The following is a 14,931-nucleotide window of genomic DNA, read 5'->3' as shown; positions in this document are numbered from 1 at the left end:
ACGAGCACAGCCTCGAGAAACTGTATGTCACTTTGATGATTATTACTTAGCCCAGAGTTACCGATAAATCATCGCGAGATCGAAATATTTTATGCGCCGACATTCGTCTGGCGACCGTGGCAAGCCGTAGGATCGTAAAAAGAGGATTAAGATTCGCGAATAATCGTCAATTCGACGATTATTACCAGGCATAAAAAGATAAATCGTCATTGAACGAAATATTTCAGAAACAATTGTTTGGAAGTAGAATACTACAAATTCGCAATTGTAAAATATGATACGATTACGTAATCACGTTAGCTAATCGAACAAATTGTCCTTGTTTTTCAGATATTTCTCATCCTGTTGCGATTAATATTTCTGCGACTCCCATGATGTGTGATTTTAGATATGTGATATTAAGAACTATAGAAAAGCAATGAATATGTTTTTCAAGCTTATTATTTGCTTAAATGATAATTGTAGTTTATTGAAATAATGCTAAAAAGGACAATCTTCTATTTAAAAGTTTTTTTTTTTTATATAATTTTCGGGTTTATCTGTGAAAAAGGCTTTCTTTTTCTCTCTCTCATATATAGGAAATATAAAATATATTAATTGTAGATTTATATTTTACTTTTGATTTTTGAAAAAGCATTTCTCAGAATATAAAATTTATAACATTTTTAAAAAGAATGCAGTTTTTATGCAATTATGATACGATATATATGTTTCACTTTATTTTTCTCAAAATATTACAATTATCTGTATACATTTTTCTTATAATGAGCCAAAGACGAGGTGACATGCATTGATCGCAAAAATATTTAAAGAAGACTTAAAGATTAAAGAGAATACATACACAAAAGAAAGATGAAAGGGGCATTTTTCATGTAACAAATTTAGGTATAGAGCACCGTTTCTGCGGTACTTCCCCCTCTTCCTCTTCACCCCTCGTCAACGAATATTGTTTCTTTCATTCCTCTTCGAAATCTTATGACTACAATTAAAAACTCGATCGTTCGCATACACGTGAGTAAGATTGACGAAGCCAGGAAATAATCTCCGTGAGCGTAGTAACATGTACGATGTAAATGCTAAATTAGTGCTCAGAGCTTTAGTCTAATGATAAGTTCGATAGTGATAACGCGAATTCGTTTTCATCTTAGTCCTCTCTTTCTCTCTCATTGTATCTCGTTTAAATATCGTTAGAGACGTCGTTGTATAACATGTATGTGGTATTACAGTTGAAATACGCTCGATGTCGCGATATCATCGATCTATCATTGCTGTGGATGACATATAAGTCTATTGACTCTCTTTAACTTTACGGTTTAAAGTATTATGTGTTTTTGTCTAGACAATAATGGATAACCAAACTGACAATAAAACGATAATAATATTGAAGTAATAAATATGAAATTTTATTCCGCAAATATGTTCGCCCTATTTTTATTTTTTACTGCTAAATATCATAATATATATAATTATAAATGCTTCTCATGTTTATATATTTAATCAAATCTGATTTGTGTGTGACATTAATAAAAAAAAGAGAAATTAAATTAGTATACACACAACAAATAAGAAAAATGTGTTACATATTTTATAATATTATAAAATTATTTGTTATATTAAGTTTTTAAATATAAAGTAATTAACTTTGATGAATTATAAATATTCTAGTATGCAATATATGGTTTTATTTAATGCTACCAAGTCTTAGTTTTAACATACAATGACTAATTAATATAATTTTATAATTTTTGTATGTTATAGTAAATAATCTCAAAGATTGTTACTTGAAGATTACTCGATGTATATGCAGTATCCAATCAGTATCAATATCAGCAACAACATCATTAATATCAATATTAATACGTTCTACGCTATGCGCTATCGGCCTCGGATCCTTGACTATCATAGGTTCCGAATTATTGGAATTTACATTAACATTATTGCCATTATTGCCATTGTTATTTTCATTCTCCACGTCTCTTTTGTTTCCGTTGGATATATCATTGTTGTTATTGTTGTTATTCGAAATAGAAGGCGTAGAAGGCGATACAGACGGATTATCATTGTTAACATTACCATAATTATTGTAGTTTCCGTTATTGTTTCTATTTACAATCTTCCCATCGACTTTATCATTACCGCTTGACACTCCATTGTTGCTGGTATCATTACCAGAGTTATTAATTATTAAAGAAAGAGGCAGCAGATTTCGCGCGTTCCACCGTTGTACGTTGTCAGATTGCCGATTGTCACCGTATTTGTTGCCATTCACAAGATTACTGTTGACGTTGTCGTCGCTGTTCGACATGTTGTTGTTGTCATTATTATTTTTAGAATTATTAATAATTAATGGCAACGCAACAGATTTGCCGTTGGTAACGTTGCTCGAATTGAAAATCTTTTCATTGTTATTTTCATTTATTAAATTACCATTCACATTCATTAATATTTGCACATTATTATTGTTATTGGAATTTTCAGAATTATTAATGATCAATGTAGATAGCCTGATACTTAAATTTTTATCTTCGCGACTGAAGATAAATATCTAAAATCTATTATAAATTTTGCGATAAATTTCCGTGCCTCTTTAACAAATAACAAGTTTTAATGACTAATACCTTCTTATAGTTGACCTGCGTACGATTCTTCCGCGAATTAAATTTAAATTATAGATATCACGTATATAATTTTTCATAAAATATAATAAAATTACAAATTTAAACTTTATCATTACCGTTTGACAATCCATTGCTATTATCATTACGAGAGTTATTAATTATTAAAGGAAAGGCCAGCACATGTTTCGTGCGTTCCGCCGTTGTAAGTTGCCAGATTGCTGATTGTCATCGTTATTGTTGCCATTCAGAAGATTACCGTTGACGTCGTCGTTGCTGTTCGACACGTTGTTGTTGTCATTATTATTTCCAAAATTATTAATAATTAATGGCAACGCAACAGGTTTGCCGTTGGTAACATTACCCGAATTGAAACTTTTTCCATTGTTATTTTCTTTTACTAAATTATCATTCACATCGTCGTTAATATGTATTTGCGACATTATTATTGTTGTTGGAATTTTCAGAATTAATAATGATCAATGTAGATAGCCTGATACTTAAATTTTTATCTTCGCGACTGAAGATAAATATCTAAAAAATGCAGAATTATGTTGATAATTTACAGAAATATGTAGTTGTAAAATTTTGATTCAGTGCACGAATTTTGTTTTTAATCAAAATTGATCCAAATTTTTTAAATCTCAGTACATTACGTTTGAAACATAAAATTAAATTTATTTTGTTCTATTAATAGCAAAAAAAAAGACGTATAATTTTATTATTATTATATCTTTTAAAAATGAAAATATGTCTTAACCAGAATGTATCAATTATTTACTTATTTGTGCGTGCAAAAATATTAGCTAAACATGTTTTTAAATATTTGTGTATATTATTTATACCGTAACGTTGAAGATACTTACCAAAAAGATCGCCAATTGTAACTCTTCGTTGTCTATCCATTTTGATGTAAATTCGATGAAATTCGAGAAACTTGGTTGTTTCCTTTTATATCTACGTATGGATATGTATTGCATCTGTGTGTATAGTTCGTGGGAGATAACGATATCATTCAAATGCACGTTAACTCATAATATCACCGCGAGATATTAAAATTTCTCTTATATGTAAAGAATGATAAAATCTATTATAAATTTTGCGATAAATTTCCGTGCCTCTTTAACAAATAACAAGTTTTAATGACTAATACCTTCTTATAGTTGACCTGCGTACGATTCTTCCGCGAATTAAATTTAAATTATAGATATCACGTATATAATTTTTCATAAAATATAATAAAATTACAAATTTAAACTTTATCATTACCGTTTGACAATCCATTGCTATTATCATTACGAGAGTTATTAATTATTAAAGGAAAGGCCAGCACATGTTTCGTGCGTTCCGCCGTTGTAAGTTGCCAGATTGCTGATTGTCATCGTTATTGTTGCCATTCAGAAGATTACCGTTGACGTCGTCGTTGCTGTTCGACACGTTGTTGTTGTCATTATTATTTCCAAAATTATTAATAATTAATGGCAACGCAACAGGTTTGCCGTTGGTAACATTACCCGAATTGAAACTTTTTCCATTGTTATTTTCTTTTACTAAATTATCATTCACATCGTCGTTAATATGTATTTGCGACATTATTATTGTTGTTGGAATTTTCAGAGATGTTCATGATTAACGCAGATGATTTGGTACTTAAATTCCTGCCCTCGCAGCTGAAGATAAGCGTCTAAAAAATGCGCGATTATATGTAGATGATAATTTATAGAAAAACGTAATTGTAAGATTGTGGTTTTCTCGCTGCACAAATTTTTCTTTAATCAAATTTGATCCATACACATTTTTTGAATCTAGATATATCAAGCTTCATGAAACAAATTAAGTTTATTTTGTTTAATTAATAGCAAAGAACTTATAAACAGATGTAATTTTATTTATTTACTTATGAATGTAAAAATATTAGCTAAACATGTTTTTAAATATTCTTATATATTATTTATATTGTCATGTTGAAAATACTTATCAAAAAGATTGCCAATTCTGTATCTCGACGTTTATCCATTTTAATGTAAGCTCGGTGAATTTCGAGAGACTCGGCTATTTCCTCTTATATCTACGCAATTTTTTTAAATTGTATTGATACGTACGTGCAGAGACAAATATATGATGCATCTAAATATGATTGTGAATCAGAGAAGCTATTAACTAGTAATAAATTCATTTGATAATGTATTTCGAAAATTTTCATACATATCATTCAGAAAATCATAATCTATTTCTTGACGCATTTTTTAAAATTAATAAAAATAAATTGCAATATACAAAGAATATTATTGTTCTGCTTTGACAAAAAATTATAAAAGTTATAATAAAAAGAAAAGAAAAATTATTTTTGATGTACAACATTTCGACATATTAGAAATAATCCCTTTAAGTATTTATAATTTGCATTACCATTTTTTATATAATATTTGGACAATTCACACATTTATGTGTTGCAATGTATAGTTCGCTGAAGGTAACAATATAACTAAAGTGCACGTTTAGTCTTATGTCATAATATCATCGCAAGATATTAAAGTCTCTCTTATATAAAGAATGATAAAAACTGTTGTAAATTTTTGCGATAAACTTTCTTATTTCTTTAAGAAACCACAAATCTTAATAATTCATATTTAATTATAGTCAATATGCATTTTTTTGGCGAATCAGATGTTTGTGGCTCTCTCTCTCTCTCTTTCTCTCTCTCTCTCTCTGACACTGAAGATAAAATGTATTTACGAGATATTTTCTGGAACTCTTGCATGATATTAGGCGCAGACTTTGTCGTTTTTGTTTTTAATAATATATTATAGAGAAAATTGTGTGACAAAAATCGACATTTTAAAAAAATCAGAAGAAAATTATATCTCTATCAAACATTTTAGAATTTCCGCACATTTATTTTACACATTATTTTTATTATTAGTTTGTTGTAACAATTTTGTAGATAAACAATATACAAATTGTTAAACATATAATAATATATAATTATTATATGTAATACTAGAACATAATTAATAATAATTTTATATAATCAATATAATTTTACATAATCAACAACTATATTGTTCAAAAAATAAAAGCAGATTAAAGGATATAAATACTAATTTATAATTTTTATATGTTATAGTAAATCATTTCAAGAATTGTTACCGATGTTTACGCGTATTATCCACTCAATAATGATACTTATCAACGGTTCTATGCTATGTATCGACCTCGGATTTTCGACTATTGGTTCCGAATTATCGGAATTTACATTATCAGAATTAATATTATTGCCATTGTCATTTTCATTCACCACGTGTCCATTGACATCTTCGTCTCCGTTGGATACATCTTTGTTGTTATTGTTGTTATTCGAATTATTAATTATAGGAGGCGGCACAGCCGGATTATCATTGTTAAGGTTACCAGAATTATTCTTGTTTCCGTTATTGTTTCCATTTACGATCTTCCCATCGACTTTATCATTACTGTTTGACACTCCATTGTTGCTGGTATCATTACCAGAGTTATTAATTATTAAAGGAAGAGGCACTAAATTACCATTCACATTGTCATTAATATTTGCGACATTATTATTGTCATTGGAATTTTCAGAATTATTAATGATCAATGTAGATGGTTCGATACTTAAATTCTTGCCTTCGCAACTGAAGATGAGTGTCTAAAAAATGCGGAATTATGTTGATAATTTACAGAAATATGTAGTTGTAAAATTTTGATTTGCTGCACAAATTTTGTCTTCAAAATTGATCCAAATTTTTTGAATCTAAATATATTACGTTTGATGAAACAAATTAAATTTATTTTGTTTTACTAATAGCAAAGAAAAAGACGTATAATTTTATGTTATTATTATATTTTTTTAAAGTGAAAATATGTTTTAACCAAAATGTATCATTTATTTACTTTTTGTGCATGCAACAATATTAGCCAAACATGTTTTTACAAATTTGTATATATTATTTATAGCATGATGTTAAAGATACTTACCAAAAAGATCGCCAATTGAATACGTCGTCTATCCATTTTGATGTAAATTCGATGAAATTCGAAAGACTCGATTGTTTCCTTTTATATCTACGTATGGATATGTGTTGCAATGTATAGTTCGCGGGAGATAACGATATCGTTCAAGTACACGTTTAGTTTTACGTCATAATATCATCACGAGATATTAAAGTTTCTCTTATATGTAAAGAATGATAAAATCTATTATAAATTTTGCGATAAATTTCCGTATCTCTTTAACAAGTAACAAGTTTTAATGACTGATATCTTCTTATAATTGATGTGCGATTCTTCCGTGAATTAAATTTAAATTATAAATATCACGTATATAATTTTTTATAAAATATAATAGAATTATAAATTTAAATATACGTCACGTCTTGCTCTAAGTTTTCCTTCTAAATAAACATAATTAAACATTTCTGATAAAAAAGAGAACAAATCAATTAACAATCAAAAAACCTTTCGTGATTTAGAAGTTTTCTTCAATCATAATATTGTGTTAATTCTAGTTCAAGTACTGCAACATCTTTCAGAGAGGAAAATTTAATATGAAAATATATAAAAACTCATAGATTAATAATATATTATATATACAATATAATAATTATGTACATTGAAAATATTAACATCTTTAACGCACTTTTTTACAATTAATCTCTGTACAATAACTGATCGGCTAAAATATTCCACCTACGCTACGATGATAATTAAGCTGAGAATGTGGAACATAATCGTAGCCTTGATCGTACCAATCCGGCGTTGCCGCCATGGTATTCGTGGTACTTGACGACTGGGTATTCTGTGCCGGATGCGATCCATGCTGATGACCACCGGTATGACTCGAGCCGTACTCACCGCTCTGGAAATGATTGAATTGTCCCCAACCAAGCTGCGTCCTGGACCAATCGGTACTACCTAAAGATAAAGACGAATACAGATCCCGATAGAGATCTTGATGGAATTTCAAATTAAAAGTAAAATTTTGAATTAATTGTATATATATACATGCATGTATTTGAACAATTTCAGATTTTAAATTCAAGATCAGCAACTCTTTACAGATTACTTTATTGGGATATCAAAGAAATGAAGATCTATGAGTGAGAGAGAAAGAGATGTAACAAATAAATTTTTTCAGAAATATTTGAAACATGGAGATATTCCTAAAATATACCATAATCTTGAAATGTCTTTTAAGAACTTAGAGAATCTCAAAGATTATAAAATACGTACCGGTGTTGTGGGAAAGCGACGTCGGCGCACCATGCGCGGCTGGTGGCTGCATCGTCGACACCTGCGCGAGTTGCATGGAGGCCGCGTGCGCCGGAAGCGAGCCGAGATGGCCGGAAATGGCAACCGCGTGTCCTTGAAGAGCGCTGCTCATCGTGGTGGGCACCTGGGCCATCGTAGTCGCCATTTGAGCGGTGCCGGGCACTTGGTGCACGCCAGGCGCCTGGTGCAACGTCGTCGGGCTGTGATGCAAGGTCGTGGGTACCTGCGGTATCCCGCCCGGCATCTGCGGTACCTGCGGTATCTGAGCAAGCTCGTGGCTAGCCGCGGCGTATTGGCACGGTGTCAGCGGCAGGCTGGCCACCGAATGAGCTATGCTACCGGCGTGTTTGCGGAGGCGCGCCCTGCGATTACTGAACCACACCTGAAGCAGCGCACACGATGCCTTGCGATGGGATCGGTTTGATGGTAATCGCGATAAAAAAGTGCTTATATAATTTCGTACATTATCTTGAATTTTTATACGAATTTCTCTTTTTTCAAAAGAGGGAGTTTCATGAACCATACATATATAATTAGTGTTTTACATGAATAATTTATAAAATTTTAATCAAAAAAATATATTAATAATTTTGGTAAGACAGACACTCAAGTACAACTATTTTTTATAACATCGTTAATAGTATAATGTTTTTTTAAGATTAATATTGTCATAATTAATGCGAGATGTACCTGTATCCTCGCTTCCGTCAATCCAGTCCTTTGCGCCAATTCCTCTCTGGCATAAACATCTGGATACTGAGCTCGCTGAAACGCAGTTTCCAATTGTTCGAGTTGTTCACCGGTGAACGTCGTTCTGCTTCTACGTTGCTTTCGCTTAAGTGGAATGCCCGGCTCGCTCTCCGTATCGGAGTCATCACCGCAACGACCTGAGAATTATAAAAGCGAAAATCAATATATATTCAAGAAATCCGGGAAAAGCGATCAACGTGGATTATTATAAAATGATATCCAGATAATTTGTCTGGATTTCTTTCACATTAATTAATCTCACTCAGAGATTGCAATATAAACATCTTTTGAATGCAATTAGTATTATTTTAGCTTATACAGTTTTAAATCCATAGATTTATTATCATAATACGTTTAAGAAATTATGCCAAAATATGTAATACATGTCTTTTATATTGTGTTACGATCTATTCTACGTATATCTATTTTAGATGCAAATTTATTATAAGAAGGCAAAAGAGCCACGCGCAGTTTTTAGGGCGCAAAGGTATATAATTTAAACCAAAAAATAAATTAAGACACACACGAACACACACACACACACACACACACACACACACACACACACACACACACACACACACACACACACACACACACACACACACACACACACACACACACACACACACACACACACACACACACACACACACACACACACACACACACACACACACACACACACACACACACACACACACACACACACACACACACACACACACACACACACACACATACAGAAAGAGAGAGAGAGAGAGAGAGAAACTTGTGGCGAATCAATACTATTCTTAAAACGGCATGAAAAATGATGTAGTCTGCTTATGACACAAGTTTCCTAATTTTTTCCTGGTTTAACATAAACAAGCATTATCCGTTCTGTTCGAGAAACTGAATCCGTGACGACGTGCCAAGTGGAATGTCTTTCACGATTGATTCGCAAATTGTGAGCATGTTTTTGACAAAAATTTTGCGCTATTAAAATGACAACATGATGTATAACGACGGCTTAAATTTCGTAGCGATTATTAATTTGTGTTAAAACAGCCGTCACTGCTAATTAATAAATCGTCGAAAAAGTCGCACTATCATTCGGCTCGTCGTCGCACTCGATGAGCTCGCCTCTTTCTCTGAATGGGATATTGATGAGACGATGATCATCATATGTACAATGTGCGTATCCGGCGATTGCTATTGCGCATAGTCATCGTATTTCTTACGGCTTAATTGTTTCCTATGATTGAAATCAAGACGTTTCACCTAATATTTCAAAGAAAATTCTAGCGTATCGTCACGGATTTATTTTCATAATTCATAATATAAAACGGAATGATTAATTGTATTTAGAAAAGAATACTTTATTATATTTTACGAATAGTTTACATTTTTTTGTTAAATTAAATAAAGAATTAATAATGTAATAAGTATATAAATCTCTATTTATTTATGTATCAATTTTATATGCCGATGTAAAAATTTCTGATGTTTAATCCTGATTTAAAGTTCTTTCAATATATCTGCTTGCACGAAACAGCTTCATGTTTTCTGCGTATGCACGCTACATACGCCGTAGTCATTAAAGTATCCATAAAGTCCTCGTAAAAGGCAAGCAATGGTCACCTCCAATGGTTCACCGCCATCTTGCTGCGTTTTCATAGGATTGATACGTTTTATGATCGACTGCCTTTCATCGTGATCGGTTGTACTTATAAAATTTTATCGTCGACGGTGATGATTTCCAGCACCTTTTATAAAAGCCTCTCCTGTTAATCCGTTATGGAAATTATACACACACAGGATGCTGTCTAAAGTAATTAAGATCTTAATGAAGACGAACTCTGTAAATTGCATTCCATCGTATGTCAGTCCTCTTTCCCATTGCAAATCTAAATTTTATAATATCTTTTTTCAACTTTTTTTCTTGAGAATTAATTTCTTTTCAAAATTTGTTTAAGCACATTTCTTCACTTTGTATAATATATTGGTTTTTTAAATATTACGATTAATATTTATTTCTGGAAATTTATTTTTCTTTCACAGATGAAAACTCAGTCTGCAGAGAACAATATCAACTAATATCGTGCGCAACCAGTCAGATTGCAAAGATCTTTCCATTTCATCGCCGCTCAACCGTTCGATGCTTAACATTAGATCCTCTTCGAAGGATCCTGCAAACTTCTTAATATCCTCGCATTCAGCGCTTCGTTCCGAAAACATTTCTATGCAATACCTCTATCCATGCCATTGATACCTATTTGGCTGAGAGAACCAGCAACTCGTGCGTTCATTTTCCTCGCAACGAGAGAAAAAAAAAAATACGTATTTACGCAGCAAAGAAAAGCCATTGATAGAAGAAACTGACCGGACTATACCATCGCTAAATATTTGCCCCTAAGTCGACTCTCTCTTTTTCTCATTGTCCCTTATTGGCCCCGTATTATCGTTCAATCGAGCGTTCTCGCGGACTATTGTTCGAATCGAAGTCGGACATCGTCGTGCTTTTCCAGCCATTCTTAGCTTCGCGTCTCTTTCTCCGTCTTCTATCGATGTTTCGAAATAAAATTTAATCTCTCCTGCTCGCGGTTCTATCGCCGGTCGAATGCACATGAGAGTATACATCGACCGAGAGCATGAGTGGCTTGTTGTGACGCCGGAGAATCCATCCTGGCACAACAAACGGGGATTAGCTCGCTCTTTTATTTGCCTGCCTGTGCCAGCGCGCTATCGTCGATTTCGCGATGCGGAATTAAACGGTGACGACAGTAATTCTATTTCTTATATCGACCCGCCGCTCAGTTAATTTCTCGTTCGCGTCGCACGAGTTCGATTGAAATCGCCCAGATTTCTTCCTCAAGCATCGTGAATCCAAGCAAGCATCGGCAAGGCCTGCAGATTATTGTAAGAATTATATACAAATTTATATGACATTTGAAATTCTGAAAAATCTAATAATCAATTTCCTTGAAAAGAATGTTTAAATCGCAAAAATTGAGCAGACACGACACATTTAACAGATTCTGTTTTGATATTAACAGGGTTGGATAAGTTAATTTTTTTTTAAATTAAGTTAAGTTTAAAGTTAATGGCCTAAAAATTAACTAAGTTTACATTAAAAGATACTTAAACAAAAAATAACTCAGCTAAAGTTAAGTTAAAAAATTATTAACTCATTAAAGTTAAAAGTCAATTCTCTATCCAACAGCGAATCGACAAACTTGTTGTAAGACAAGTGAAATATTCGCATTACGATCAACTATTTTCACACGACTTTAATATTGATGAATTATTTTAACTTGTATAAAAAGAAGTTAATAAGTTAACGTTAATGCATTTAAAAATAACTAGTTTAAGTAAGTTAACACCACGTTTAAAATTAACTAAGTTAAGTTAAAAGTTATTAACTTTTTAATTTAACTTTTAACTAGTTACAATCCTGGATATTAATTTGTACCTAATAGATTTTATATTTTAACTAAGAAAATTTGTGATAAAAAATGTAATCGAAGATCTTTAAATATATAGCCTAAATCATCACTGAGTCTGAAATTCTGATTGTATTTGTAGGAATTATATCAGATTTGCGCAAAGCAAGATCGGCGGATTCCTGTATTTTCTCAAAGGACCTGCTGTTTTCCTCTTACATACAGTAGAACCTGCCCCGAATCTCATGCCGGTGGACAATGAACGATGCCTTTTTTTCGTGCGGTTTTTCACTTTGCCCGGCGGGAAATGAAACTAACAGCGGCGAGAGGGATTGCGGCTTTCGAGTATACAAGAATTCTCAGCGGTCGTCCTTTGAACTCGAGTCCATTCTACTTATTGTTGACGTTACATTTGTCAAAACGTAACGTGCCTTCCGTGCATATGGAAGCGGACACGCCGGCGTCTAATTTAAATAACGACCGACATTCACCAGAAGTAGACAAAAGATGCGGTGCTTTTCGGCATATCCATTGATTTTGCACGACAGTATTAATTGACAAAAATAATTTTCTTCGCGATATATAGCAGTGGTAATGCTTTTAATATTAACTTTTTATATTGACTATCTGGTTTCAATATACATAGAAAATTGCCATTCCAAATGTTTGAAATGTTGATCGATGAAAATCGTATGATAATTTTTAATTACTTTGAAATCTCAAAAAAGCATGGGTTTGCTCTTTTTGAATACAAGTATGATTCCTCGATCAACTAGGCTCGATGTCGATTATGCATCAAATAATGCAGGAGATCACGAAGAGTCGCTGATGACGGATGAAATGTTCACTCTCGTGTACTTCGTGAATGTCAAGTTGCTGCCTCAAGTGCATTATGAAAAAACGATGGACATCTTTTGATATTCACCATCATCTTTTCCCTCGCTCTACCACTTCTCGCCACCTGTGCACGACGACGAGGCCGGTGACAAGAATTTAAACCTGGGTTCCGCCACCTTTACTGTCTGTAGATGCAACTTGTCTCCAGGCTATTCTCCCATTCTTCCGTTTGTCATACGAGGAACGCGGACGAGCCGCCAAAGACGCCGCCAAAGGAGGTCCTCCGCCGTTCGACGGTCTCGTCGGAAAAAAGGTCACTTCACTACCTTTATCTATTTTTTTCTAAGTACGCACCGCGCGATTAAAATGCATACACGTGGCTTCGTACTCCTTTCAAGAAATAAAGATAAGTCGTTGCACAAGATGCTAAGAACGACTAGAATGTAATCAGTACATAAACAAATTACTTTACATTAATAAGGTGGATTTCTCAAAGAAAATATATTTTTCAAGATTAGTAATAGAAAATCTTGAGAGATTTGCAAAAAAACTTTTCTGTATAGCTCTTTTATGTAATTCTTGACATACAATGGTCTTCTTTCATACCTTTTGCATCAATATTAAAGTCACCACATTCCTTCGAGCAGTACCTACTGTTTTATTCTGCGCTACCAAAGGAAAAATAGCGCTACAGGAGAATAGAAAACATTCTAAAAACTCTTTAGGAATTCGCTTAGAAATACTTATACGTATATAAGCAGATTTAAAGCGAAATATCAAGCTTAACATTTTCAGTCAACTATTAGTTTTCACTAATTATTTATTTCCTAATAATTAAAAATTATTTAAAATATTAAAAATCACAAAAAAAAAAAACTAGAAAGATGCGTGTGTTATATTTATCTAATGTTTACATTTTTTCTAGCATCCCGGCTCCACTTCGCACGTTGGAGCGTCAGTCCCTCGTTTCCGTCCGAAGGTATCTCAGTGCGACTAATTATCAATTATCATTATTGGCTCGTTCGGCCGATCTTTTTTTCCGCGGTATGGGCGAGGCGGCGGGGGTAGTGCGGAGAACGGCCAGGTGTGTTTCTATCGCGGCCGCCGTCGAGGGGACGTTCGAGAGGCAGGGCGGTGGTGTTCGACGAGTCAGCATTCCTTCGCGCGGCCTCTGACATCAGCGGTCCTCTCTCAGAGGGCTCTCTCTCTCTCTCTCTCTCCCTTCGATCCACGGGATCGCCGTCCGACTCACCTCGTCCCGCTTCCACCGGCCGGAAGAGAGGAAAAAAAAAGAGCGGCTGTGCCCGAGAGCACACGAGGCACGGGAGGCAGGGAGATCGGGGTATCGTATACGTGTGTATGTGCGCGCGATCGTTTAGGCGCCCATATGTTGGACTTGTAATGAGAGAACGAACGTGCTCTCCCGCGCCGGGACAGGGAGGCGGGCACACTCGATGAAACGCTTTATAGATTATCGCCCCGGCCGAGAGAGAGAGCCATTGTTTTATCGCGCGCGGTTGCCCTGTTAGCGCCTGGAAATGTCAATTATGCCGAGGGTGCAATTAAGCCGCTCTGTATCTCTCTGTCAGACCCTCTCACTTGAATCCTGACGGACGTCTCGTCTCGCATTAGACGCACCTTATCCCCGAATTCTTTCGCGTTGAAATCGCTGCAACGAAAGCATTCTCGAACTTTAAAGCATTAATTTGAATCTATAAATTATTTCCTTTACGACATGCATATGAAGCAATCGGCGTCTCACTGATATATTTCGTTTCATCTTCATCCAGCGATTGGATGATGCAAGACCGACGGGAGCCAGCGCGTCGGCAAACGACAAATGTTACAACGCCGGGATGAGTTACGCTCGCTTCATTTCCCGAGTGATCTTGTCTCGGGATCATCAGGTTGACTCGTTGATAGGCACAATCAATATCGGCCTCTCGATGATGAAAAGCGGCCGATCGGGCCGTGAATAGGCCGCGTGAAAAGACGCGTGTAATCAATTACGGGGA

At 34.1% G+C, this 14,931-nt stretch overlaps 2 protein-coding genes across 2 annotated transcripts in view; both read right to left on the bottom strand.

The window, feature by feature from the left end:
• Positions 1–5,684: 5,684 nt before the first annotated feature.
• On the bottom strand, positions 5,685–6,688 carry LOC115244105 (myb-like protein D). Its single transcript, XM_029821495.1, has 2 exons — positions 6,612–6,688; positions 5,685–6,282 (listed from the first exon to the last, which is right to left on the bottom strand). The coding sequence occupies exons 1-2, from the start codon at positions 6,645–6,647 to the stop codon at positions 5,752–5,754; spliced, it is 567 nt and encodes a 188-aa protein (XP_029677355.1). The 5' UTR covers positions 6,648–6,688; the 3' UTR covers positions 5,685–5,751.
• A 620-nt stretch (positions 6,689–7,308) lies between these two features.
• The window catches only part of LOC115244102 (protein gooseberry-neuro-like), a 23,235-nt gene continuing 15,612 nt past the window's right edge, over positions 7,309–14,931 (bottom strand). The window contains exons 4-6 of the mRNA XM_029821492.1: positions 8,595–8,791; positions 7,866–8,286; positions 7,309–7,547 (exon numbers count right to left, since the gene is read on the bottom strand). Of these exons, the coding sequence (XP_029677352.1) occupies positions 7,309–7,547; positions 7,866–8,286; positions 8,595–8,791 (857 nt within the window). The remainder of the gene's footprint in view (positions 7,548–7,865; positions 8,287–8,594; positions 8,792–14,931) is intronic.

This window comes from Formica exsecta, unplaced genomic scaffold, assembly GCF_003651465.1.
Source record: "Formica exsecta isolate Colony F162 unplaced genomic scaffold, ASM365146v1 scaffold8, whole genome shotgun sequence".
Taxonomy (NCBI): domain Eukaryota; kingdom Metazoa; phylum Arthropoda; class Insecta; order Hymenoptera; family Formicidae; genus Formica; species Formica exsecta.
The sequence above is the reverse complement of the archived record's forward strand: the minus strand, read 5'-3'. Positions and strand labels throughout refer to the sequence as shown.

Bases quoted from the DNA above. Each gene is read 5' to 3' on its own strand.
- LOC115244105 (XM_029821495.1), bottom strand. From the start codon at position 6,647: ATGGATAGACGACGTATTCAATTGGCGATCTTTTTG. The intron at 6,283-6,611 runs GTAAGTATCTTT...CGCATTTTTTAG, and splicing joins TTCAATTGGCGATCTTTTTG to ACACTCATCTTCAGTTGCGA.